This window comes from Anolis carolinensis, chromosome 6 (assembly GCF_035594765.1).
Source record: "Anolis carolinensis isolate JA03-04 chromosome 6, rAnoCar3.1.pri, whole genome shotgun sequence".
In the NCBI taxonomy this organism is placed as follows: domain Eukaryota; kingdom Metazoa; phylum Chordata; class Lepidosauria; order Squamata; family Dactyloidae; genus Anolis; species Anolis carolinensis.
In genome coordinates, this window is record NC_085846.1 from 73,968,169 (window position 1) to 73,993,969 (window position 25,801).

At 37.0% G+C, this 25,801-nt stretch overlaps 1 protein-coding gene across 2 annotated transcripts; it reads left to right on the plus strand.

Moving 5' to 3' along the window:
- The first annotated feature begins 1 nt into the window (after position 1).
- Positions 2-25,591, plus strand: azi2 (5-azacytidine induced 2). Of its 2 annotated transcripts, XM_008121531.3 has the most exons (8): positions 2-165; positions 7,128-7,357; positions 7,645-7,770; positions 9,569-9,668; positions 12,753-12,901; positions 14,168-14,229; positions 20,852-20,973; positions 22,679-25,591. In XM_008121531.3, the coding sequence occupies exons 1-8, from the start codon at positions 144-146 to the stop codon at positions 23,038-23,040; spliced, it is 1,173 nt and encodes a 390-aa protein (XP_008119738.1). In that variant the 5' UTR covers positions 2-143; the 3' UTR covers positions 23,041-25,591. The 2 variants fall into 2 exon arrangements, with proteins under 2 accessions (XP_008119738.1, XP_016853598.1); XM_016998109.2 differs by lacking the exon at positions 7,645-7,770.
- Positions 25,592-25,801: the final 210 nt, after the last annotated feature.

The window sequence follows — 25,801 nt, forward strand, 5'->3', positions numbered from 1 at the left end:
AGAATGGGCTTTAGTTCTGCCACTTCCGGTTTGGGGCTGAGGGGAGGACGATGCACCGGCAGGAGGAGAAACAGCGGCAGAGACGGACTCTTCTCCGCTCCGGCTTCGCGTGAGCCGAGGGTGAAAGGCCTCCCACTTCCGCAATGAGCTGCCTGCTGGCCGAAGGTACCACAAACGCCTTTCCTTCCTTGCAGCGCCTCTTCAGTTCAGGGCGCACCTCCCGCCCTGCAGCGGCCTCTCTTCTGGGAAGGCCCTGCCCTCCCTGGGGTGCATCTCCAGTGTAGAAGGAATGCAGCTCGAGCCCACTTTAATTGCCGTGGCTCGGTCTTGGTGGATTTATGGTTTGGTGAGGCACCTGCACGCTTTTGGCAGAGAAGGCTAAAGAGCATGTGAAACTACTACTCCCAAGATTCCATAGCACTATGCCATGGCAATTAAAGTGCTTTCAAACTGCATCCATTCTTCATCCTCCACTAATAGGGATTTCAGGTACCCCTCATTATAAGATTTGTCAGCTTTTGATGGTGAACATGATGGCTATCTAGAACAGGGCTTCCTGTACTTTTTTTTTTTTTGCTTGTAACTCATTTTCACCTGGAAAATTTTTATGTGACTCCATGCATATAGATATGTAAAACAGGTATAAAAATCAAACATTTACTGATACTAAATTAGCATTTGCAAGGCATACTGAACAGGCTGAATTTCCCCCCTGAAACATTTTTGTACAGCTGAAACATTTTTTGCAGAGCCTACTGTAAATACAACACCTTGTTGCTAATAGATTTGTGAAAATGGGTGGCAGTCAGAAACCTTTTACTGTTCCCAGTTTTTTTGGGGCCACAACATTAAGTGATTAAATGATAGGTAAAGGTAAAGGTTTCCCCTGACGTTAAGTCCAGTCGTGTCCGACCCTGGGGGTTGGTGCTCATCTCCATTTCTAAGCCGAAGAGCCGGCGTTATCCGTAGACACCTCCAAGGTCATGTGGCCGGCATGACTGCATGGAACGCTGTTACCTTCCTGCCGGAGTGGTACCTATTGATCTACTCACATTTGCATGTTTTCAAACTGCTAGGTTGGCAGAAGCTGGATCTAACAGTGGGCATTCACTCCCCTCCCCGGATTTGAACCTGGGACCTTTCGGTCTGCAAGTTCAGCAGCTCAGCGCTTTAACACACTGAGCCCCCGGAGGCTCCCGATTAAACACTTTAATATATTAGGTTTATGGTTCCCGTCCCCTTGATCAGGTTGTGTAAGTGTTATTTATTGCTATATAACTGCATTGTTTTACCTTATTTAATAATGTGTTATTATGTTGCTATGTAATGTATGTGTTGTTTTTATGATTGGAAACCGCCCTGAGTACCATCCGGGAGATAGGGCGGTATATAAATAAAGTTTTATTTATTATTATTATAAGTGAAGGGGACCCTATTTGGAAAGCTTGATGCATAGAGGATGGGCTGGTAGCCCTTATTATGTCCCCTTTTTGAGGGCTGGAAAACTTTTCTCTTCATGTAGATTGGACATGGAGTATCTATAGCCAGGTTTTAAAGTTAATTGCTGTTATTTTGTGTTTTATTTATATTTATATTGTTTATATTGTTTTAATTCATGGATTGTGTTTTAACCTATGTTATTGTTGGGCTCGTCCCCATGTGAGCCGACCCGAGTTCCTTCGGGGAGATGGGGTGGGATATAAGAATATTATTATTATTATGGGCAAACTTTGGCCCTCCAGTTGTTTTGGACTTCAACTCCCACAATTCCTAATAGTCGATAATGATGATGATGATGATGATGATGACCAGGGCAGAAAAACAAGAAAACTGATGACAATCCACTACTCAATACACCAGGCATGGGCAAACTTTGGCCCTCCAGTGTTTTGGACTTTTGGTCTGGCTGTTAGGAATTGAAGTCCAAAACACCTGGAGGGCCAAAGTTTGTGCTTGGCTGATGTAGACTGAAGATAATGAAAAAAATCTGTCCTATATGTTATGATTGTTGTGGTCTTTTATTGCTATTTTTAAAACCAGGCAACACTATTTACTAAATAGGAATGTTCAAAGAATAAGCTGTATTAATAGGCATTTTATCCTAGGTAAGGTGTGGTGTCCTTGTCTGAACAATTGTAGTGTGTGTGGGACAGAGATTGGCATGACAGTAGACTTATCCTATGTGTTAATTTTAAAAGTGAAAGCTCCATAAGTTCCCACCCTTGTAACGTTTCCTGCTTTATAAATGTGTTGTGCAGTGCTGGTTGACTTCTTCCCTGTGCACAGTAAACAAATAACGTTTACTGGAAAATGAAAGTACTGTACTCGTAGCCAGCTTGCCTGGGAGATAGTGCTCTTGCCTGGATTTAGTATAATACATTCAAACTTCTGTTGTTATGAAAAACAAGGAAGAATCTTTAAAGATGAACAGCCTTTATGTGGCATACTTTTTGTGGACCGTGAGAATGCTTGAGGTAAAGAAAACATATAACAAATACTGTCAGCCTTTAAGCCAGACTTTGCTGCAGCAACATTAAGTAGCAATCCCTCTGAAAGTTCTTTGTGAACAGGTTTATTTATTTTTGCCCCTAGCAGCTTCTAATGTGAAATGTTGCAGTCAAGGGACAAATATCCTGCCTTCTGTGCTATTTTTGGAGGATACTTTCTTTCTCAGATTTTGCCTGATGACACCTTTGTTCCTTGTAAATGCTCAGGACAAGTTGTTTTCAAATCATATGCAAAAGTGACGAATGTGAGCTACTTCCTACATTGAAATGTTTTGTCAAGATGAGAATCAAACATTCTTGTCTCTGGTGTGATTGCAACCATCTGAAAGCTATGACTAGTTATGAACTGATGTGTCCAGTTTGCATGCACTTCTGTTGTGAAACTGACTTCAGTCTTGAGGAATTTTTGATTGCGGCTTATGACTATGTCTGTGTTCTTCCATGCTATTTCTGGGTACAGTAAAAAATGAAAGTAAAACTACATTCGCTGAACTTTAGTTCTCATATCATGGATTGTACATATAATTTGTGATTGCTGTTGAGAATCTGATGAGTGTTAAAGTACAAGTTAGCCATAGTTAGCTTACACTTTAGATTTACGTTTTATTGTTAATTGTCTTCAGGTCAGGTTTCACTTATGGCAAATATGAGTGGCAGTCTTCCAAGAATTACCATCTTCAAAAGACATGTTGAGGACTCTGGCTTCCTTGATTGATTGGACCCTCCAGAAAGATGTTCTTTTTCTACTGCTTTCTACTTTATTAAGCATTATTATATTTTTACTGAATCATGTCACCTCATGATATGATCAAAGTATGATGGCCTCAGGTTGGTCATTTTGGCTTGCATTCAGAGTTCAAATTTGATATGCTCTTGGATTTCCAGTTTGATAGGCTCATTTGCAAGTTTATATTGGTAAATCACAGTCATGAGGGCATGGCTAAAATGCTGACTAAGATTGTTGTTAACCTAGTGTCATGCAACCAATTGGTCATTGATGCATTGTGTAAATTGCATGGGTGTTGAAAGAAATAAAAGGAAGTAAAGTAAAAAAGATTGTGTTTGGGTGGGACTACTTACAAATTGCAGGAATGTTGATTTATTACGAACACTGTGGAAGATGAGTAATGTCGCGTGTAAAGCTTTTTGAAGAGGGGGCAGGTATTAGATATGCCAACTCTGAATCTTTAGTAGAACTCTTTCTGATTCTTTATTTCCAGAAGCCAGAGAAATGGATTGTAAAGTAATCAATACTTTACAAGTGGGAATAGATAGAAGCCAAGTCAGTTGACTTAGTTCTTCGTTTGATTTATTTTCTGCCTTCCCCCCATTACTGGCATGCACAGTGGCTCATAACAAGATTAAACTTCATACAGGTTAAACAGGTACAGACAAAAGCAGAAAATTATATTATTAAACATAATTAAATAATTGTACAGTACAATAGTATTAATCTGCATTCAGAGAAAGTCTCACTCATGTCAGTAATACTTAATTGTGTATACATTAAAGTTTGTTTAATCAAGTAAGGAGTCTTGTCTATCAAGAGAGGGAGTACTGTTATTTTGATGCCTATTTGGCTCAGGGTCAAAGCAAATTGAACTTCTGGTTGATTCTAGTAATCTCAGATTTCAATCTTGACTGCCTTATGTATATTGTGTGAGATCTTAAATCCAGTAATGACTGAATTGCAGCCTTTGGGTTACATGTAGGCCTCACACCCATTTTTGCACTTATTTAAGACAATAAAGTTTACATTCATCTAAAAACACACTGGCTTGCTTCCAATTTCAAAACTCAATTCCCAAGTAACCATGCAGAAATAGTCAACATTGGTGGAAAAGAGTGCCTGAGAGTGATGTAACATCACTTCTGATTTATCAGCAGTGCCCTGGTATGATTTGCCAAGGATGGCATAAGCAAAACATTGCTCTCAAACCATGTGTTTATTCCTGCTTTAGCCATTCATGAAGGTGCAAGATGGGTGTAGGTTGTCTTTTTTTAGCCTATATCTTTCACATTTCTCTCTGTCTGTATTTCCGCATTTCCATCTCAAAACAATTCTGAACCCTTCCAAGGTAAAATTGGAAGTTCTGTGCATTTTAGTGATCCCCTGAATGTTGCCCTCTATATCCTGTCAGAAGTATACTGTTATCTTTAAAGAATTCTGACAAACAGATTGCGTTTACATTTTTGTATATTCTTGTTCCCTCTCTTTGCTCTTCTAGGTAAAACAAACAAACAAATCCTGTCATAATACTGCCACATCTGTCATGCAATTCTTTCTTTGCAGAAGAATATTCCCTTTGACTTAAAATTGTGATGTGCAGCATATTTGCATCTGTTATTTTAAAGAAAAAAACAGCCCAACAATGTGTGTTGTCTAATCTCAGAAGCCAAGCAGGGTCAAACCTGCTCAGTACCTGGAAGGGAGACAGCCAATGAAGGCCAAGTATTATAGGCTATAATGTGAAGAAGTTAATGGTAACACATTTCTAACTATTCCTTGTTTTAAAATCCCCCATGAAACTCCCTGAGATCGTCATAAGTAGACAGGCGTCTTGAAGGCTTTTATGTTTACTTTTTAAAGCACCCAGTTCTCAAATTTCATCTGTAAAGACTGAGATTAGAGATCACTACATTTGTGGCCAATTACATTAATAAGGAAGATTATGTTTAATAATACATGTATATAAACATTCTGATTAATAATGTATGGAAGCAGTCTTGTGGATTATGTCATTCAGTGTTTCTCATGCTGTCTGATATTGATCATAGCATTTTCCACTCCTACTGTGTCACAGACTAGTGCCATAGCTGTACCCTCCACTTTGAGTAGCCGTGGTGTAGTTATAACATATTATTCTTGCATAAAAAGGAAATTCCTTTGGCTATATCACTCTAAACTCTCTAAATTCAAGAACATTAATTTTAGCATTATGTATGGATACTAGCTGTGTGTTGCTATGGCGTTGTCTGGTGGTGTTGGTGAGAAATTGTTGAGGTAGTGGTGGTATTGAATGTCTGTTGTATGGTTGTCTTTATGTTTAGTATGCATTTGGTTGTTTGTGTACTGTGGTGAGGGTAGAGGAGGTCTATGTCCCTGTGTAATATTGTATAGTATTTATACGTTGTCCTTGTGTTGTGAATGCTTGGATTGTGTCCTGCTGTATAGTAGAAAGGGTTGGGCTGGATGGCCCAAACTTCTGGATTATATGCTTCTATTATTATTATTATCATCATCATCATGTTCACATCATTATTATGTAGAGGCTGGATGGCCATCTGTCAGGAGTGCTTGGATTGTGTCCTCCTGCATGGTAGAAGGAACTACATAACTTTACTGCGCATGGAACTACTTTTTCTGTCAAATTTGTTGTATAACATGATGTTTTGGTGCTTAATTTGTATAATGATTACCTAATTTGATGTTTAATCGGCTTTTCCTGAATCCCTCCTTATTATCCAACATATTCACTTATCCAACATTCTGCCGGCCTTCTTATGTTGGATAAGTGAGACTCTACTGCATATTTATAATCTTATATTATCTGCTTAGAACTGGGTTATATGAGGCCCCTTCTACACAGCTGGATAAAATGCACACTGAAGTGGATTATATGGCAGTGTGGAGTCAAGATAATCCAGTTCAAAGCAGATAATATAAGATTATAAATGGGTTATATAGCTGTGTGGAAGGGCCTTGAGTCTACACTGCCATATAATCCAGTTGAAATCAGATAATCTGTATTTTATAGGCAGTGGGGAAAAGGCCTAAGTGAGGCCTAACTCTGCCTGTCCCCTGGGCTGAGTGGGTTGCTAGGAGACCAAGTGGGCGGAGCTTAGCCTTCTAACTGGCAGCAATTGGATAAAAACAATTATTCCTCTCCCTCTAATTAGGACTTTATTTTTCTTTTTGTTGTATCAACCTAGAGGCGTGGATGAGGGGCTGTCAATTTTCGAGGTTGTGGGGTGTTTAGTTTTGTTGTTTTGTCGGTCGCCGGGATTCCATCACTCTTTTATATGTATAGATTTTTTAAAAAACCAGGAATCCAGACAGAACCCAAACAGATGTTACTTGTATGAGGGAAAAAACAATCAGCATCAAACCTGAGCTACTACTTCAAAGTTTGTGTTCAAGTTCAGCTAAGAGGGGCTTTTAGTGACTGTTTTTGGTGTTTTGAAACTGCCAGCTAAAGAAGGACAGAACAATTTCATATGTATCTTTCATGCTGGCAGGCTGATTTAGATTTAAAGTACAACAAAATTCTCATGCTGGATAAATTCTGATACTACTGTATCTCAAAATGTTAACCTCATTTTCCACAGTATGCATATTTTACATATTTGGTAGCAATACCTAAAAACATTTTTACAGGTGTTATAAATACAATAGATATTAAAAATGTAAAATTATTCATTGTAGTTTATGAAGCGTGATAACAGTAAAAATGGAGCGGACGTCCTATAGCATATTTTTTCTAGTCTGAAATATTTATATAATATTTATTTTATTTAATGATTATGTACTTATATATTAAATAATAATAATAAAACTAAATATCTAAACAATAATAGAAACTTAAGCTGTTACACATCACTATGTTCTTTTTTTTTTAGCCGTCATGGATGAATTAGCTGAAGATGATATTGATATTTTGAACCATGAAAAAGCAGATCTTCATCACAAGAGAGATGGAGAAATTCCCATTCCAGTATATACAGGTGAAGAGTCTGTTGCCTCACATTTTGCACTTGTCACTGCTTATGAAGATATCAAAAAACGGCTAAAAGAATCCGAAAGGGAAAACTCACTCCTAAAGAAAAGAGTTAGAATATTAGAAGAAAAAGTAAGTATCTGTTTAGCACATTTCTGCTATATGGCATGAGAATGTCAATTTATGTTTATTTTGATATTAGTAATAGTAATTAGTAATATTTTAAAGCTCTGAAAATATTTTTTTCTGCCATACCTATAGTTAGAATTTATTTTCAGCTATGGCTAGGATATTTTTAAAGCAACATGCTTATTTTCTAAATGGCCTAAGAGAGCTAGCTGTGAAATGTGTCAAAGCTAACAAATTTGTCTTAATGTTGACACTAGTGAAAATATAATTATCTCATTCTGATCTTTTAGCTACTTGGTTCTCATTTGGAAGAAACAACAAGCCCTGTAGGTCGTGAGCAAGTTAACAAAGCATACCAAGCATATCGAGAGGCTTGTATTGAACGAGATAATCTGAAAAATAAACTGGATAAAATGGTATGTTTTTGTGCCATGGGTTAAAAAGAAATGGAATACTCTATGGCTGCAGTTGTGGAATATTGTAATTTCTAGAATAAACAAGTATAGCATGCCTGGCCATTAGAGCAGATACTTTCTTAACAGAAAAAAATATTGCATTTAGTTGAGGTAGGCACTAAAATCATGTGGATCTCAATGCTGGAGTTCAACATACCTTTAGATTTTTAACTTTTTATTTACTGAGATCAGATTGAAAAGTTCTTATTTATGAATAAGTTCATATCACATGTGATCTTTTTCTGTTGATAAGCTTCATAGAAGGGAAACAATCATTGGAATAAAAATAAGTTTAGGTTAATGTTAAATGTTACATTTAAACACATATAGCTGTATAAATATAAAATAAATAACATCTGGAGCAAAGTATTCAGTGTTTCCTTAGGCTTTCAGGATTCTAGCCAACCTTATATTTCTTAAGTGATTGAATGAATTGTTTATTGTACTAGCCACAGGCCGTGACATCAAATAATATGCAACCTTTAAAAGTACAATAAGCACTTTCCATTATAAACATTAAATCTTATTCTATATACTGGCACTTTAAAATTACAGTAGCAGTGACATGATAACAATAACAATGTCTGATTTGTATCATCCCAAACTATCTCCATTTCTAGCCTTCGCTGCGGACTTTACTAATTTAGCTCGGATTTTTTTAGCTGCAACTGCAAATGTGGCAACCTTTAATGTTATATTTTTGGAATAATCTGCTAAAAAGTCACAGATAACTGCTGACTGTTGCCATACTGCCCATTCTTACAAAAAGGTCATTATACAAAGGGCAGTGTGACAGATAGTGTATTAAATCTTCTCTTTCCCTCGACCCACAAATAGAAAGTTGTTGTCTTTCTCAAGTATATTGTCAGCTTCTCATACTATTTGATGTAGTGCACCACAATTGTTTTTCTCTCTGTGCCAGAGACCAGTACTATATTCATGATGTATTATTGTTATATTTAGTTGGTTTCCTGGAAAGGTGTTATGAATTGGCACTGATCCACCATTTTGATAGCATTTCTATAAGGTATTCAATCTGGCCAAGTCACCCTCCCTCTTCCATTTCCCCAGCTTTCTGTTTTTCTTTTCCAGCTGATTCCAACACTCAGTTGCCTCTAGAGGCCACCAACACTGCCCTGCCCTTTTTTGGCTGCAGTTTGTCAGACTCCACCCCTTTTAATGTTTTGTACATTTGCAAATTTCGGGATTCGCCCATGCATATCAATACTTCCCTCTTATTTCTCAGTGACCCATTTTGGCTCCAGTCCTGTTGGCAATACGTCTTGCATTTGCTATTAGAGAGACTAAAGTTAGGTTTGATACAGAGGTTGCAGATGCATGGATATATGTAGAGCAAGTGTTGCAAATGTATATATAAAGAGAAGTCTGCTAGTTTGGTGCAGATTGTTTAAAAGGTAGGGAACAAATTGCTAACAAAAAGCTAGTGATTATACTAGAATCGTTCACTAGCTGCCTCAGGTAAATTTGGCTTAGAGGCGAGATGTAATTTGTCCCGACACCAACACTCTTTGGCAGAGAAGTAAAGAGCTTGTAAAACTACACACAGTTAAAGTATTGCCAAACTGCATGACCTTTACAGTGTAGGTGCACCCTAAATCTCTGATATCTCTGTCATCGCTTCATGAAAAGCCAGTTGGCATTTTGTCTCCCAGTATTTAAGGTGTGTGCTGATTTTATTAATTACTAACAATTAAATGTAGATAGAAAAATCCTGACAGTATGTCCCTCCCTCAAATAGATAAAAGAAAATTCGGAGTCCTTGCAAAACATGAATGAGCAGTTGCAATCCAAAGAAATGGAACTGCTGCAGCTAAGAGCTGAAGTGGAAACTGAACGAGGTATGCATTGTTTATCAAAGTATAAATGTATGTGCTTGACTACAGAGCCGCACATTCAAAACATTGTCGCTCACTGTCTCTTTTCCTCTTCTAATTTGGTTTCTACATAGCTTACTGCAATGATATCCTATTACAGAAACTAAGTGCAGTGGTTCTTAATATTTATTGGTGACGTTACTGTTGCTATGACAGTGTATTGCCAACATTTCATTCACAAGCCATGATACTGTATTTGGAAAAGAGAGATTGTCTACTTCTAGGCATACTTTTAGATACATTTGTGGGGAATACTTCGTAATAATAAATTTCTGTAGCTTTCAGTTTAGGGCAGGGTTTATTGTAATGAGGCTCACATTCCTATCCTATTTATACATTATCTTTCAACAGATGAATAGGATAGTCTGCAGAGATTTCAAATTGTATCTGAAAAATTAAATCAAATATGAAAACAAAAGCATTAAAACAGCACATTATAAAAATGCTGCATAAGGAGTCAGCAGATTTTAAAGCAAATGCTGTCAGTAAAGCAGTGCTTGGTATTTTTCAAAAGCCAGAGGAGACAAACAAGTCTTTGCCTGCCCCAATCTGAAACTTGGCTGCAGTTTTTTGAAGCTCTGAAGTTTCACAGCAGTTTCCAAAGGCATAGAGCAGGGGTCCCCAAACTAAGGCCTGCGTGCTGGATGCAGTCCTCCAAGTTCATTTACCCAGCACTAAAAATTAGACTTAGGATCTCCCTAGGTCTGAAATGACTTGAAGGCACACAACAACAACAACAACAACAACCCTAATTAACTTAGCTATCTCATCAGCTAAAAGCAGGCGCACACTTCTCACTGAAATACTGGTAAGTATATGTTGACAAAATTGTTCTCTATTTTAAATATTGTATTGTTCTTACATGGTTTTTTTTTTGCACTACAAATAAGATATGTGCAATATGCGTAGAAATTCATTCATGTTTTATTCAAACTGTAGTCTGGACCCCCAACAGTCTCAGGGACCATGACCCAGCCCTCTACTTAAAAAGTTTGAAGACCACTGGCATAGAGTCTGTTGCAGTCTTCCAAATATTCTGTTATGGTATTCTGCAACTGGTGAATATTATCAGAATCTTAGCTGAGTATTCTAGCCCTCATCCTAGACAGTTTCCAATATTATTGGATCAGACAGTTCTCTGGGCACCTTCAGAGACTAAAGTAAACTAGTAAACGATGTTCATTTGTAAAAGAGTTGAGTCATTTCACAATCAAACTATCTTTCAGACTTGTTTATAGTATATTCAGAGGTCAGTTCCAAGTCTGTCAAGGTTTCAAGAGGCCGTTGTAGAAGGGACTTTCCTAAATGACTGAAGAGGTATTATGTATCAGAAGAAGTTGCTAATTGTGCCAAAATATTTTAGTCATGTTACATGATCCTTCCTCTGGTTTCCTTTCAAAGACATAGAAACTGACAGCAAGTGCAGGGAGTCCCCAAGTTACAAACACCCAACTTACAAACTACTCATAGTTTAGAACTGGGGTGAGATAACAGGAGTGAAAAATTTTTACCCCTCGAAAGGGAAATTCACTACTGGAAGAGTTATCATGGGGAAAATGTGTCTCTACTGAAGCTTTCTCACCAATCCTTGTTTCCACAACAAGTCAAATTTTTCAAAATCCAATTATTTCAGGGACGGAAAGTGAGGTGAAATCTTCTGAACAGGTGCACAGACAGCAAAACAAACACCACATGGGTGTTAATCCTTCCCAGTGCTCTCTAAAGCATGTGTGTTTGGCTGGAGTTGCACTTAAAATGCACCTGTTCTGACATATGTACAATTGCAGATCAAGAATAAACCTACAGATCCTATCTTCATCATTTGGGGACTGCCTGTACATATAAACTACTTCTAAAAGCTAAATTATTGTGGGAAGAATTATACAAATAAAGTGATTGTGCCAGAAATCTCTCTAGGGAAAGGGGTAATAATTGCAATCCTAAACTGAATTACAAGAGAATAAATCCAGTAGATCCATTTGGTTTTAAATAAAAGTAATGTGCAAGTTTTGTATGAGAAACTAATACAAAAAGAAACATTGTATGTGTCAGAAATCTGTGGATACCAAATGAGTCTGGAGCGCTCGTCGTGTCCAAATATTTCAAAATAAATGATTACTGTACAACCCATGTGCCTGCTGATTTTACCTACCTGCATCTAACAAAATACATCCTCTGTAGGAATTTTCTAGGTACTTGCCTAAGGTTTGTTTAAACTAGAGGTTTCTATAGAGTTGGATTGGAGAACCTAGCAAATTTCTAGAGAGGATACCTCTTTAGGAACCTGTAGGCCCTTCATTGTGGCTCCACAGTAACTCCCAGTGGAAGTCATTCACTTCAGTAGGGTTCATTATTTATTATCCATGGTTTCCTGCTTCCAAAGTAAGTTCAGAAACAAATTCCCTGTGGATATAGGTGTCAAACTATATATTAGAAATACGTAATGAGTTCTTCTAAAATGTGATGTCAACCCAGCCTTCTGATTTTCCATTTAAAAAATATGCATCTACTAATGAAAGATTCTAGGAGTCAGTGTCAGTAAATCAGCATTTATATAATAAAGTTTATTACTCAAAAACAACTACAGTAGAGTCTCACTTATCCAAGCTTAACAGGCCGGCAGAAGCTTGGATAAGCGAATATCTTGGATAATAAGGAGGGATGAAGGAAAAGCCTATTAAACATTAAATTAGGTTATGATTTTACAAATTAAGTACCAAAGCATCATGTTATACAACAAATTTGACAGAAAAAGTAGTTCAATGTGTAGTAATGTTATGTTGTAATTACTGTATTTATGAATTTAGCACCAAAATATCACGATATATTGAAAACATTCACTACAAAAATGGCTTGGATAATCCAGAGGCTTGGATAAGCGAGGCTTGGATAAGTGAGACTCTACTGTATTGTCATATGCTGGTTGTTAATTGTGTAGTTTTCTTTACAGTGGGGAAACAGCTTATACAGAGTTCTGAAAATCAAATAAAAAAGTTCTATTCACATCAAACCTGATTGAGTGATAGATTTTATATTATTTCTTGGCAGTGCTGAAGAGTCTGAGTTCCAACCCATCTGACTGGGAAATAGACAAATTAAATAATGCCCTGAAGGTGCATAGTTTGGAGCAAGATTTGGAGAGTATGAGAGAAGAATGCAACACCCTTAGAAAAGAGCTACAGCAATCTCTACAGAAGGTATTATTGTATTATGAATTTTGTTATTAAGATGGGGAAGAAGGTGCATGAATTTCTAAAATGTAATGTTAGTAGCTCCATAGTTCATGGATAAAGAACTAACAGTTTGACAAAAGGTACAGAATAGAATTTGTGACAACGCCCTTCAAATTAATGACTAGTCTAATTATTTACAAGAAGGTGTTAGGGCTGTGGTCCTCTGCATGCCAATGTCATGCTATTTTGAAACATGTTTGTACAAGTTTGTACATGTTTTGAAACAAGTTGTCTGTATAATTTCCATACTATTTCAGTGAATGTATTAAGAACATTGTTCTTTCTTATTCTTCTGGGCTGATTTCGCTGGGCTGATTACAATTAGCACTTTTTGGGTGACAAGATATAACTTGGCATGTGTTTCTCAAGTAGCAGAAACTGAGGCTGGATCTACAATGCCATGTAATGCAGTTTGAAACTACATTATATGGTCAATGTAGACTCATAAAAATGTTCAGCACAGTTAAACCGCCTTATATAGATCTACACTGACCAAATAATGCAGTTTTAAACTGCATTATATGGCAGAGTGCTCCTGCCAACCTAGCAGTTTGAAAACATGCCAATGTGAGTAGATCAATAGGTACCGCTCCGGCGGGAAGGTAACAGCACTCCATGCAGTCATGCCGGCCACATGACCTTGGAGGTGTCTATAGACAACGCCAGCTCTTCGGCTTAGAAATGGAGATGAGCACCAACCCCCAAAGTCAGACATGACTGGACTTATTGACTTTAAGTAGACCCAGCCTCAATTGCAGGTTTAAGGAAGGTCCACTAGATGGTGCTAAACGCAAACCTTTAACTTGAATTGATGGTTACTATGTTACCTGTAGGGAGAATTGGCATCTTTATCAATCTCCTGCTTAAAATTTACAAAGCATATAATTTGTAGCAGTTAGGTAATTCATGTACATGTTGCAGTAACACAGTATTTTGTTACTGATTTATTATTTGTGTTGTTAAATAGTCATGCTACTATGTTTCTGTTAAACTCTCATTTTTAAAATGTGTCATGCTTCAAGTGAGTTATCTAGAATCAGTTTAATTAAATTAAAGCTAACATTTAAATCCTGAGGCTCATGTTTCTGGTATAATGGTGCAATGTTTCTGGTACAATTGTAGCCTGGCATATGGCAATGCTGGAGAATAAGTGGAAGGATGTTATAGCTACTAGCTGCTAAATAAATACAATTTTTTTAAAGCCAGTAATTAAATCTTATTTCTTTTCAGGCTGAAACCCAGGAAGGAACTTTAATAAATGGAGAGTTTTCGCAGCAGCAGGACATTCATAGGTATGATGACCCTTGGAATTCTTTTCATCTTTGTTATAAAACTACACTACAGTCAGTTTCTGTAAGTAATCAAACCCAAAGTTTTTCACTCCAAAGAGGACTGGTTTGATTTGGAACAAAGTTGTGGCAGACCTAACCACAGTCAGCCATGCCTTGGCGACATTCAGGAGAGCATATATGATGTTTTTAGGCTGTATAGGAAGAATGTTCAGACTTGATGTCTAGTCCAGAATGCATCTTTAAGACATACTATGGAGCATCTAACTTTGATCTGAGGTAACCTTATTGGTTATTTCATCATTGTTGCTTTCTGGGTCCAATCCAGAGTGTTGAATTTAAACTTTAAAGCCTTGATTCCAGTTCTTGGTTTCCAAAATGTTGTTGGATTTTAGCTCCCAGAAACACCAGCCTGTATAGTCAATAGTAATGGATTTAAGAAATATAGTCACCTGATATGTAAGGACCCACAAATTGGGAGCAGAGCCTTTGCGGCTGAAGTATTTGGGCATAAATACTCTAAATAAATACATAAATAGTAATCTCAAATACTGACTTATGCCATATATGGGCACTGAGAAGCCTTTGTTCCATTTCCAACAGAAGCACAGTGGGTAGTTCCACTGGACAAGGCCCTTTTTAATGGTAACACAAGGGCTGTGGAATTTTACCCATGGAATGCTTCTCTCACTTTCAGCCCCACAGTTTTTAGGTGATTAGTGAAAACAATTTTGTCTCAAAGGAGCAAACAGTTTGGAGTAGAGTGATTTGTTTTGTGCTTATTGCTGTCGGTTTTTTGTTATTTCGTGGTTACCTACTGTGTGATGTCTTCTGTTCTATTGATGATTCTGGGTTGGAACCAGATGGAATTATACTTAGATGAAATAATTGAAATCAATATGGCTTATGTACATTCTGTTGATTTCAGCAGGCCTTTTCTCTGTATCTGTATGTGTAGATCTGAGCTATTGTTGTCATTTTGAGGTTTAAATACGTTATAATAAGGTGGTATGATGTAAAATATTTTGTATATAGATAATGAACTGTGGGACAAACTTTGAAGGCAAGAGGTTATGGTTTGAAGTGTATTATCAAGTCTAAATAATACACAATTGCACAGTTCTTTAAATTGCAGGCAGTCCCTGGTTTATGAACAAGATAGGTTTTGTAGGCTTGTTCTTAAGTTGAATTTGTATGTATGTCGGAAGAGTTAAATTTTTGAGTGTAAACCCACCCAAAAATGTAATTTTCTTTTAGTTTTGGCCAGCATAGGGAAGCGTTAAAAACCCTGTAACATTTCTTTTGTTGTCTGTGCCCTTATTCGGAAGATGTCACCTCACTTTCTGTCCCTGTAACAATTGGGTTTTGAAAATTTTGACTTGTTGTGGAAACAAGGATTGGTGATAAAGCTTCAGGAGTGACTTTTCTTCCTGTGGGTAGATTTCCTCTCACTTTCTGTTGTTTCAACCCCATTTGTAACAAGAAGTCGTTTGTAAGTCAGATGTTTGTAATTTGGGGATTGTAATAGGATCAAAACTATAGAAATGAATCCAATGGCCATTGCTTATTCCCTTCCTTTCCTTTATGTGCTACACAGTTATATGGTGAAGTTTCTGAATATTTGAAGCCTTCGGTCATTTATTTCTTTGATTCTCTTACAATAAATGAATGCTCTCTAAGAAATAACTCTTTGAGAGATGTCTTCACAAAACTGTGTGAGAGTTCATGAGAAGTAGGAAGTTTGTCTTTATGAAGCTTACCGTGATGTTGTCATCATCATGGGGTAAGGATTTTAGTTACAGCAGAGGACCTGGAAGACGCTACAAAGATGTTTTTGTTGGGTTTTTTTTTTCCTTTCTGGAATATCTCTCTGACTCTCTTCTTTTCTTACTTAGCCTATTTTGCACAATGTTTTCCCCTACTTTTATGTATTAATAAAAGCATAAATAAAAACTTTTTTTTAAAAAGGATTTTAGTTACAGCTTTGTTAAGGTGGTACCCAAAGAAGTGAGTGAGGGCATCTAAAACAAGCAACACTCTGAGCAGTATAGAGATTGGATTTATGTGCTAACCAATGACCCATTTTCAAAGCCCTGCTCATGTGATGTGCTTTCAAATTCCACATACTGAGAAAAGACATTAAGGCATACTTACTGATATTTCCAATCTTCAAAAATGCATTTTCCTTGTTTTCCACATGAGGGAGAAGTAAGACCTGGTTGGAAGAGGTCATTTTATTATTACTTTGTGGGTTACATCCAAAAAACAAGGATGATGGGAGAAAGTCAGAGTGTATAGAGACTCCATCTGTGTTAATAATGTATACATGTACCCTTTAATCACAGCTATTCAATTTAATTATTTGGTTGAAGTTTCTATTTTTCTAAAACAATATTGTGGTGGTTATTTGGTAAGCAGCGCTGGGAGTTGCACTGTATTAGGAATAGTTTTGTTTTCAAAAAGCATTTCTTGGGTATGCAAATTAGCACATACACACTTTGCCTGTGAAAACAAGTCAACAGCTCTTTTGACACCCAAAGAAAATTCTTTGAAATGTTTGTTGCGGCAAATACCCTTTGATTTGATTTGACTGTCAGGATTCATTTACCTGATATTCTTGTGAAATAGTTGTCACTTGTCAATGACACATGACATTTCTTTGATCAAATATGTGTGGTTTTTTTTTTACTTCAAAACAGTTAAGCTCCAAATGTAGTGGTGGTTTAATATTATTTTTAACCTGATTTTAAAAATCTGTGATACAGGATTGCTACATTGTTTTTATTACTGCCAGAAATGTAGCATAGTTACAAGTCTTTTCTTACTCATCAACTACGGTGCAGGTGAGGAAAAGAAAATAATATTCGAAAAACAGTCTTAAAGGAATGACATTATAAACTTAAAATAAGCTTTTAATTGGAAAAAATCTTCACATTTTTGAGGTGCTTGCTGATTATATTGATAACCTTATCATCTCTCTAGAGTTATATTTGAAGATTTTCTGAATTTTCCTAAAGTTTAAGATTCTATTTCAATTGCAATAGATGCATTCTCACCTTTTTTTAGAGCCAGTAGAATCCATCTTGCAATTCAGTGGCAGTCCATTGATTTATCATTATCAAATATTGATGAAATTAAACTTCTGTTGAGTTTAGTATACATCTGAAACCAAAATTCTATATCCCAAAAGACTAAATCTTCTGTGATTATAATCAATAATAAAAATTTGGCTCTTGAATAGTGGGGACCTACAATGCATTAAATGTATCAAATTGAAATACATCAGTAAGAAAAGTGATTTGTTCATAGTGCCTGCTGCCAAGTTAGACAATAACTGCCTTAATTATTGTTTGATAATTATTGAAAAATGTCAAGTATTTAAGATGAAAGATTCATCAGATAGTGGTAGCTGGCAGGCAGGGTGGCTAGAGTGCAGACAGATTGAAAGAGCAAGGGAGATGAGAATAATCTAAATCTCTACTTTTGAGCCTTCAATTTTAGGAAAGCTTTTAGACAGGTGGAATTAACTAGAAATTGTATGCACGGAATACAACTTTGGTATCTGAATTTTGTAGCTGAAGGTATGTTTGCTGCTGTACAAACCAGTATTTTTCTCTGTATTGTCATTACTGAAGTGATGAAGGTACATCGGTAACTGAAATAGAACTTTTTCCAGGGATTCCATCACTTAACTTCTCCAGGGCTAATGAAAACCATTTCAGTGGTGTAGGGAAGCCTATATAATTTATTGACTGTATGTTTTTGGAAACAAAAAATGATGAAAATTTTGTGGAAAAGTCACATGCCTTCCATTTTTGGAACACAAACACTCTGCTGTTTATGAAGCAGTTGAGTTGTTACACGGTAACTGATTCAGGTTTATGCTAAGTAGTCATCAGCATAATAGGATTCTTTCCCCTAGACCTCAGCCTTTGATAGCCTGAATAAATGAGAACATCTTTCATTTATTGAGCAAGATGAAAATGCATCTTGTTCTTTTAACTATTCTGATAGTTATAAATTGCATTTTCACAGAAATTAGATGTTCCTCAATTTTGGTTTTCTTTTCTCATAACTCTGGTAACGCTAAACATTTGTTCAGGTATAGTTTAAACGTGACAGAAGCAGCATAGTTGTTGGAAAGTATTCTGTCCCCATAAAGGGATTTAATATTCGAGGATTCAATATCCATTATATCACTAACCCATGCTCCTACAATATCTAGTCATCTACCCAACCAACCAACCCAGAAAGTATTAGTCTGCTTCTCTAAATCTTCCATTGTGTTTCTGTGGTATTCTTCAGGCCGAAGTGCAATCAAAATATAGCCTTTGTTTTTTTCTCACTGATTCAGGTATCTATGGGGCCCATGGAATGTATCCCCTGTAGATAGGGGCTTTGAACTGTAGTCATATTGGGTTGCTGTGATAGTTATTGTTTCAGTAAGCTTGGATCAAGTCTTGTAGCAGCATTCTTGCCTTGAGGGAGAAAGGAAAGTGTTTTAGGAGCATCAAAGGTATAAATAAAGGATCTCTCACCATATGTTATACCTGCTGTTTTGCCTTAAGGGTTATTGGCTCCAATCTGAACATTTTGTCGCTAGAGCAAGGGGAGCATGCACAATTTTGATGACTGAACCATGCATTTATCAGAAGTGGAATTGTGTGGCACTCCTAATGTTGTTGAAGTAGCCTTAGCCAGCAGAGTGAGGAATGCTGAAATTCTGCTTGGTAGTATCTGGTGGGGCTGCCCAAACAAGGTACAGAGGGGTGGCTGTTTAACTCTAAAGTATGAATTGTCTCCCTGACCCTTCAGGATTGTTTCTCTAAGATGTCAGAAGCTTGAGCCAGCCACGTCCTTCTCTAACCCTACTCTCCATTATCATCCCCTTTTGTTTCCTAATACTCTGTTAGTTTTTTCTTGGTATCAGATTTCACTGATAAGATTCTTGTCTGCTTTGACATATAGATTATTTTTTTTAAAAATTCTCAAGTGGCTTTAAGCATTCACATGAAGGTTGTTACTGGACAGTTTGATAATTTTGAAAAATGTCTAATTTTCAAATATAGGAAGTCCCCAAGTATTTGGCTTCTTGGCTGATAGCAAAATTAGCTGGCAAATAGCTCTAGAACACTATTTAATTTAGAAGTCTTTCCACTTAGAATCATAGAATCATAGAATAGTAGAGACCACATGGGCCATCTAGTCCAACCCCCTGCTAAGAAGCAGGAAATCGCATTCAAAGCACCCCCGACAGATGGCCATCCAGCCTCTGCTTAAAAGCCTCCAAGGAAGGAGCCTCCACCACGGCCCCGGGGAGAGAGTTCCACTGTCGAACAGCTCTCACAGTGAGGAAGTTCTTCCTGATGTTCAGGCGGAATCTCCTTTCCTGTAGTTTGAAGCCATTGTTCCATGTCCTAGTCTGCAGGGCAGAAGAAAACAAGCTTGCTCCCTCTTCCCTATGACTTCCCTTCACATATTTGTACATGGCTATCATGTCTCCTCTCAGCCTTCTCTTCTGCAGGCTAAACATGCCCAGCTCTTTAAGCTGCTCCTCATAGGGCTTGTTCTCCAGACCCTTAATCATTTTAGTCGCCCTCCTCTGGACGCTTTCCAGCTTGTCAACATCTCCCTTCAACTGTGGTGCCCAAAATTGGACACAGTATTCCAGGTGTGGTCTGACCAAGGCAGAATAGAGGGGGAGCATAACTTCCCTGGATCTAGACGCTATTCCCCTATTGATGCAGGCCAGAATCCCATTGGCCTGCATCAATAGGGGAATAGCGTCTAGATCCAGGGAAGTTATGCTCCCCCTCTATTCTGCCTTGGTCAGACCACACCTGGAATACTGTGTCCAATTTTGAGCACCACAGTTGAAGGGAGATGTTGACAAGCTGGAAAGCGTCCAGAGGAGGGCGACTAAAATGATATTGATACTTAGATATTGGTTTCTTCCTTTTTGTCTAATGTTTTAATTGGGAATAACAATACACATTTATATAGCATGCCCATTTCCATGTGACTGCATAATAAAACTGAAGTATACTACCAGATGTATTGAAGGCTGTTTTATTTAGGTTTTGAGGAAGGATTTTAAAAATTAGGGATAGTTGTTGGTGCTAAAAAGAATAGAGGAGCCTCCACACTTATAATTGGTATATTTACAAATGATAGAAGTTGAGGCAGCTACTGTTGAAAAGTGATCCGTGTGGTCTATTCCTGGTGCTCAAAGACATCTGACTGTTGGCTGTTGGAAGAGGTATGCTGGGATCATTGAAACTTTGTCTCATCTAGCCAGGCATTAAATACTTCATATGATCTCTCAGTTTTTCCTTGGTATTGGCAACTTGGCTTCACCAACTACAAAGAAAAGTTGATGTACTACTTTATGTGTCCTTTTGTAGAACATTGATAAGTAATGCTGCTGGTACCCTGTGAGATTGAGCTTTTTAATGCACTGCAGTACTTTAATATTTAGAAATAATTGATTATTTTTAATAGTGGCTTGCAAAACGTATTAAAAGCTCTCCAAAGCAACTGTTTTTGATTTGAGACATTTTCTGTAAATTCTAGTTATAGAAATTGAAAAACCTGCTGAATTTTTCACTTTTTAATGTGTTTTCAGTGTAAATGTGCAGCATGCATACTGGGAATTGAAAAAAGAGATGTCTAATCTACATCTGGTGACTGAAGTACAAGCTGAAATGCTAAAGAAACTGAAACTTATACCATTAGGAACCAGGAAAGGCAAGTCAAGATTTATATAATGTGGTCTTACAAATAAGACATTGTCTCTAAGCTGTACTATTTTGGAGTGCAGCTTGCTATCTTATCTTATCAAAACCTTACCGGTCCCATTTTTTTTCTAGTTCCAACCTCCCCATTTTCTGTCTCTACTTCTGTCTCATACTGGTCAACTTCACACATAAAGGTGTTGCTGGTGGGTTTTTTTAATGCTGCATTCTCTTCCCTTGTGGCTTTTTTCATCAGTCAAGTGTTACTTATTTGTACGAGGCTGAGGTGTTAAGTTTAGTTGTATTTGACCTTTTACCACAACTACTTCATATAAAAACACCAAAAGATCTTTCATTTTTCAAATGCCTCTCTCTGCAAATAGTGAATGCTTTAAGATGCATGCATACCAAAAATTCCAACCAATAATATATATCTTACATTTCATAATAATTTGCTGAGGGATAGAGTTGTTTCTGACAGCTGTTTTATATAAAATGAAATTTCTACACAGAAATAACTTCGTAAAAATTCATTCTTTTTTATAATTTGAAACTTTCCTTCTGAATTTCCCCATGTCATTTTGAATACTTAAATAACCAGACTTCTCCTTAGCCTTCAGAAACTATAGAAGAGGGATGTGGAATACATGTAAGGGCCTAATGTTTCCATCTAATGATATCTGAAGGCCCATGTGGTGTGCACCCATGTTGTTTAGACTGATTTCAGTAGCCAACACACATTTTGCTGCTTCAAATGTTAGGCTTGTTTCTAGGCATATTTGACCTGCTGATTACAAAAATGGAAATGGTTTTTCCCTATCAGTTTTAGTTTTTAACATACAGAACATGTTCCATCTACCAGTTGCCATCTGCTCATGCATGTAAGACCACGATAACCATATCTAAAAAACCTAGAGCTGATGCAGTCTATCCAATGCAGTTTTCTGAACCAGCACTCCAAATTACCTCAAAAACAGGCCTAAAAGCCAAGAAGAAAGCATGTTTTTTTTTTGTTGGGCTGTGTTTATAGATTGACATTTTCCCATACGATTTGGAGTCAAATCGGGAAACAACGCACCCAGGAAGCATGTATTTCATAAAGTGGAAGAGATATTCCCTTTTTAACTCTAAAAGAAACAGAAGTAGGCAGGGTTAATTTCCCCATTCTCCCCACTCCCCAAATCCCCGTGGTTAGATGTTTGAAGAAAACTTCTGGCTTTCCAGATGATGATGGACGACTTCTCCCATCAATCTTAGTCAGCTTAGCCAATAGTGAGAAATAACGGAAAATTGCAGCCCAAAAACATGATTACCACAGATTGTCGTCTTCTGTTTTTTTTCTGTTGACTTCCTTTGAAGCAGATTGAGAGGAAGTGTTGCCAGGTAGTGAAGGGTTGCAAATAAGGTGGATTGGGACAAGTTACCTCTTGAACCTTTCTAATGTTAATCTTTCATACACACATCCCTGAAATATCTGTTATTTAGCTCGAATATCTGTTATTTACTTCTTGAATATCTGTTACTTAGTTCTGGAAGAGTTAAATGTAGAAAATAGAGGTTCTTTAGAAGCACTTAAAGTCATAGTAAAGTGAAATAAATGAGCATAAGTGAAGGGTTGCATTATTATGAATTCTGATCTGATAAATAAAAACATGACATTTGAGTTTTCAATGCCATTTGTTTAACTGAAAAGTGAGAATATTTTTTTATTTCTACAGTGCCATCCTGTACGCCTCTTCAGTGTGTTGAAGATCTTGAAAAGGATACTGCTAATCTACATTTAGCGGATTTTGGAGCAGTTTGCAAAAAAAGGCTACTCCCGCCAAGTGACCAAATTTTCAGCAATTCTGCATCTTCATCATCATGCATTGATGCGAAACCTATTCCAGTTTGTGACTCTGAGTTTCAAGAACACAACTCCTATGGAAAGAGCTCTCTGGAGGACAATTCATGGGTCTTTCCAAGCCCTCCCAAACCAAGCGAGACAATGTTTTGGGAAATGAAAAACAGAGTGTGCCATTTAAACTTTCCAGAAAGCAATTTGGATCGGTGTAACCAAAACTGCCTGGACAAGAGCTAAGAACCCAAAAGGAATAACTTGGTATAGCTTTGAAGAAAACATGGAGGGGAAGAGGAGGAAACATTCTAAGCAGGATTTGACTCCTTCCTTGCCTACATTTGGAAACAAGTTGAACAAAAGGGACAGTAGAAGAAGAAATGCTTACTGTACTCTGATTGCATATCTGCAGGTTAGCCAAGTATTAAACCTCAGAGTAAAACAAAAGCTGTTGATTGCTGCAAATTGTGAATAATATTGCTTTGCAATACAGTATCTTCAGACATTTCTTCAAACTGTGAGAGTGTCCCCTCCCCCCCCCCCCCCCAATAGTTTATTTCCTTTTAAAGCTTCTCAGGTAAAAAAAATGGAATATGATTTAGCTTTCTCCTCCAGTTTTGACAGTCACTGGCTTTTCATAATGTGTGGTGTGTGCTGCAAAGAAAAGGTGAACAATGAATTATTGTGATTGGTTTCAGCCAGAGTACTAAGGTTATTTCTTGGCTGTGTTTTCCCATCAGCCTCGCAGCAAAGGATCTGAACTGCTAGAAGACTAAAGTTATGACAAATTCTCTCACCACTGCAGAAACAGGGTAGCATAATAGACAATTGGGGTTACATGCCCCAAGATAACTAAGATTGCTCTAACCAAATCACAATGATCACTGTCTCCACTTTCTGATTTTACTTTCATGTAGGCAGACTTGAGGATAAAGCTTTTACCCCAGATGCATTTAATTTTTCTGGAATGCATTTCTGCCTTTGTTATTAAGATGCATCAAGCATCTAAATATTATGCACATGGGTACTTAATATTCTAACTATCAGCTTTCAGATAATTGTGCTTCCTATATCACTGATTACCGGTAGTTTTAGTAGTGAGATCTGTTAATCCACATTAAACTACTAGAAGTAGTAGAAGAGAAAAGAATGGATGCCTTCCAAAGTGCAGAAATTGACACACTTCCAGTATTATGTAGACCTTAAGATATGCAGAAAGCAGTGGGCAGGTTTTTTTTATGTTGGAAAGTTCTGCCATAGATGTGACACCAAAGGGATAGAACAGCTTCAAGTTTTGCTTATTTTGTATTAGACTTCAACCTGATCATTCCATTATTTATTAATTCATTACTCCTACATCTTCCTCCTGGTGTCTTAGTTTTGCACTTGAAACATGAATAAGGAAAAGTAAAATGTAAAATCTGTATTTCACTAATAATTTCGACATGATTTTTTTAAAACTTGTTTAGACTTTTTCTTAAGCAGCACAACCACACTGGTGTACTGTGAAAGAGAAAGAAGTGTGTTTTCATTTTCTTGCATTGCAGGCTGTATGTTTCAGTGCTGGCTGCATTATTCCTTGTCCTCATACTGAAGATAATATAGTCTGCAGAGGATGAAAAACAGGATTCCTTCTACTGGTTGTAGTGAATGACATGAATAATATATGTACCATTCACCATATACTTTTTAAATTTTCTTGTTCATGTATGCTGGCTTGCCTGTGATTAAATGGAAATGGTTTCTGATGCTGGAATTTATTCTGACCAATGAGCATAGCTGACTCCAGGGAGTACAATCTCCTGAAGAGTAATAGAACAAAACCCAATATGCATAAAATAAATCCATGTCACTAGACTTTAGCAGATAGAACCAACTACCTGTGTAATAACAAAGCAGCAGAAGCTGTTTCTCATGCGGTTACATAGCTCTGGTGTGTTTCTCAGGGCTGTCCGTTTGATAGTAGAGATCTGGATAAGTAACATTGTCCAGAGCACAGAGCTGCTTAACATTTTGAGCAATGTACTGAAGAAATTATCATATTTTTAATAAATTATTTTTGTTTGAAAAAGGCTTTCTGTAAATTGATACAACTACAGTATTTGGAGGGATATTCTGAACTACATAATACTGAGAAATGCTATAAGTGTAAACACTGAATTTTGTACTTGCCGTGTAATTTTCAGTCTGAGCTATTTTTTCTTTCATTTTACCCCCGTTCTAGTTTATAAACCTTAATTCAGAGGCATGGCATAATAATGGAGACATTTTTCTTTAAATCATATTCTGCAATTTGTTGCTAAGGATCAGAATGGTATATGCTAGAAGGTTAAAGCTCACAGCAGGTGAAATAGCTGAAATGTGTTCCCGATGAAGAAGATAGTTGTTTTGATTACATATAATGATTAGTAAGAGATTTAAATAGCTAAATGTCCTGGAGGTCAGCTATACATTGTGATGATTGCTCCTTCTCTTCTGCTTTCCTGTTTCTAACATTTTAAATTCCTGTCCAGGCACTGGAGTTGACATACTGGGAAAACCTTTTGACAAGGCTGCATTATTTGGTTTCCTACATTGTAGTGAGAGAAAATGATGCTATAGTACTAATTTAGGATAACAAAAAGTAGTTTTAGCAGAGGTTTAATCATTGTAATCTTGATTTGTAATTGAGATGCTACTGAGTGGTACCACCACACACCTATTGAGTTTGAAGTCATAAAAGGACTGATGAAATTCATGGAAATATAATGCATTAAAAATGAAAGATCTGGAATTAAACTTAATTAGGATTTTTGTCCCTTTCAAATGTCTTTTTTTAAAAAAAAAACAAAGTTAAAAGCTTTGCTTCACCGGGTTTTGACTTGAGATACCATAGAAAGAATAAAGGCCATCTTCTGTATACACAAATCCAGCGAGTTTGATCAATATAAAAGGATGTGTGAAAGCTAGAAATTCCCAGAAGTGCTGAAAGAGATGCCTCTGCAAATGGGCAAGTTACAGAATG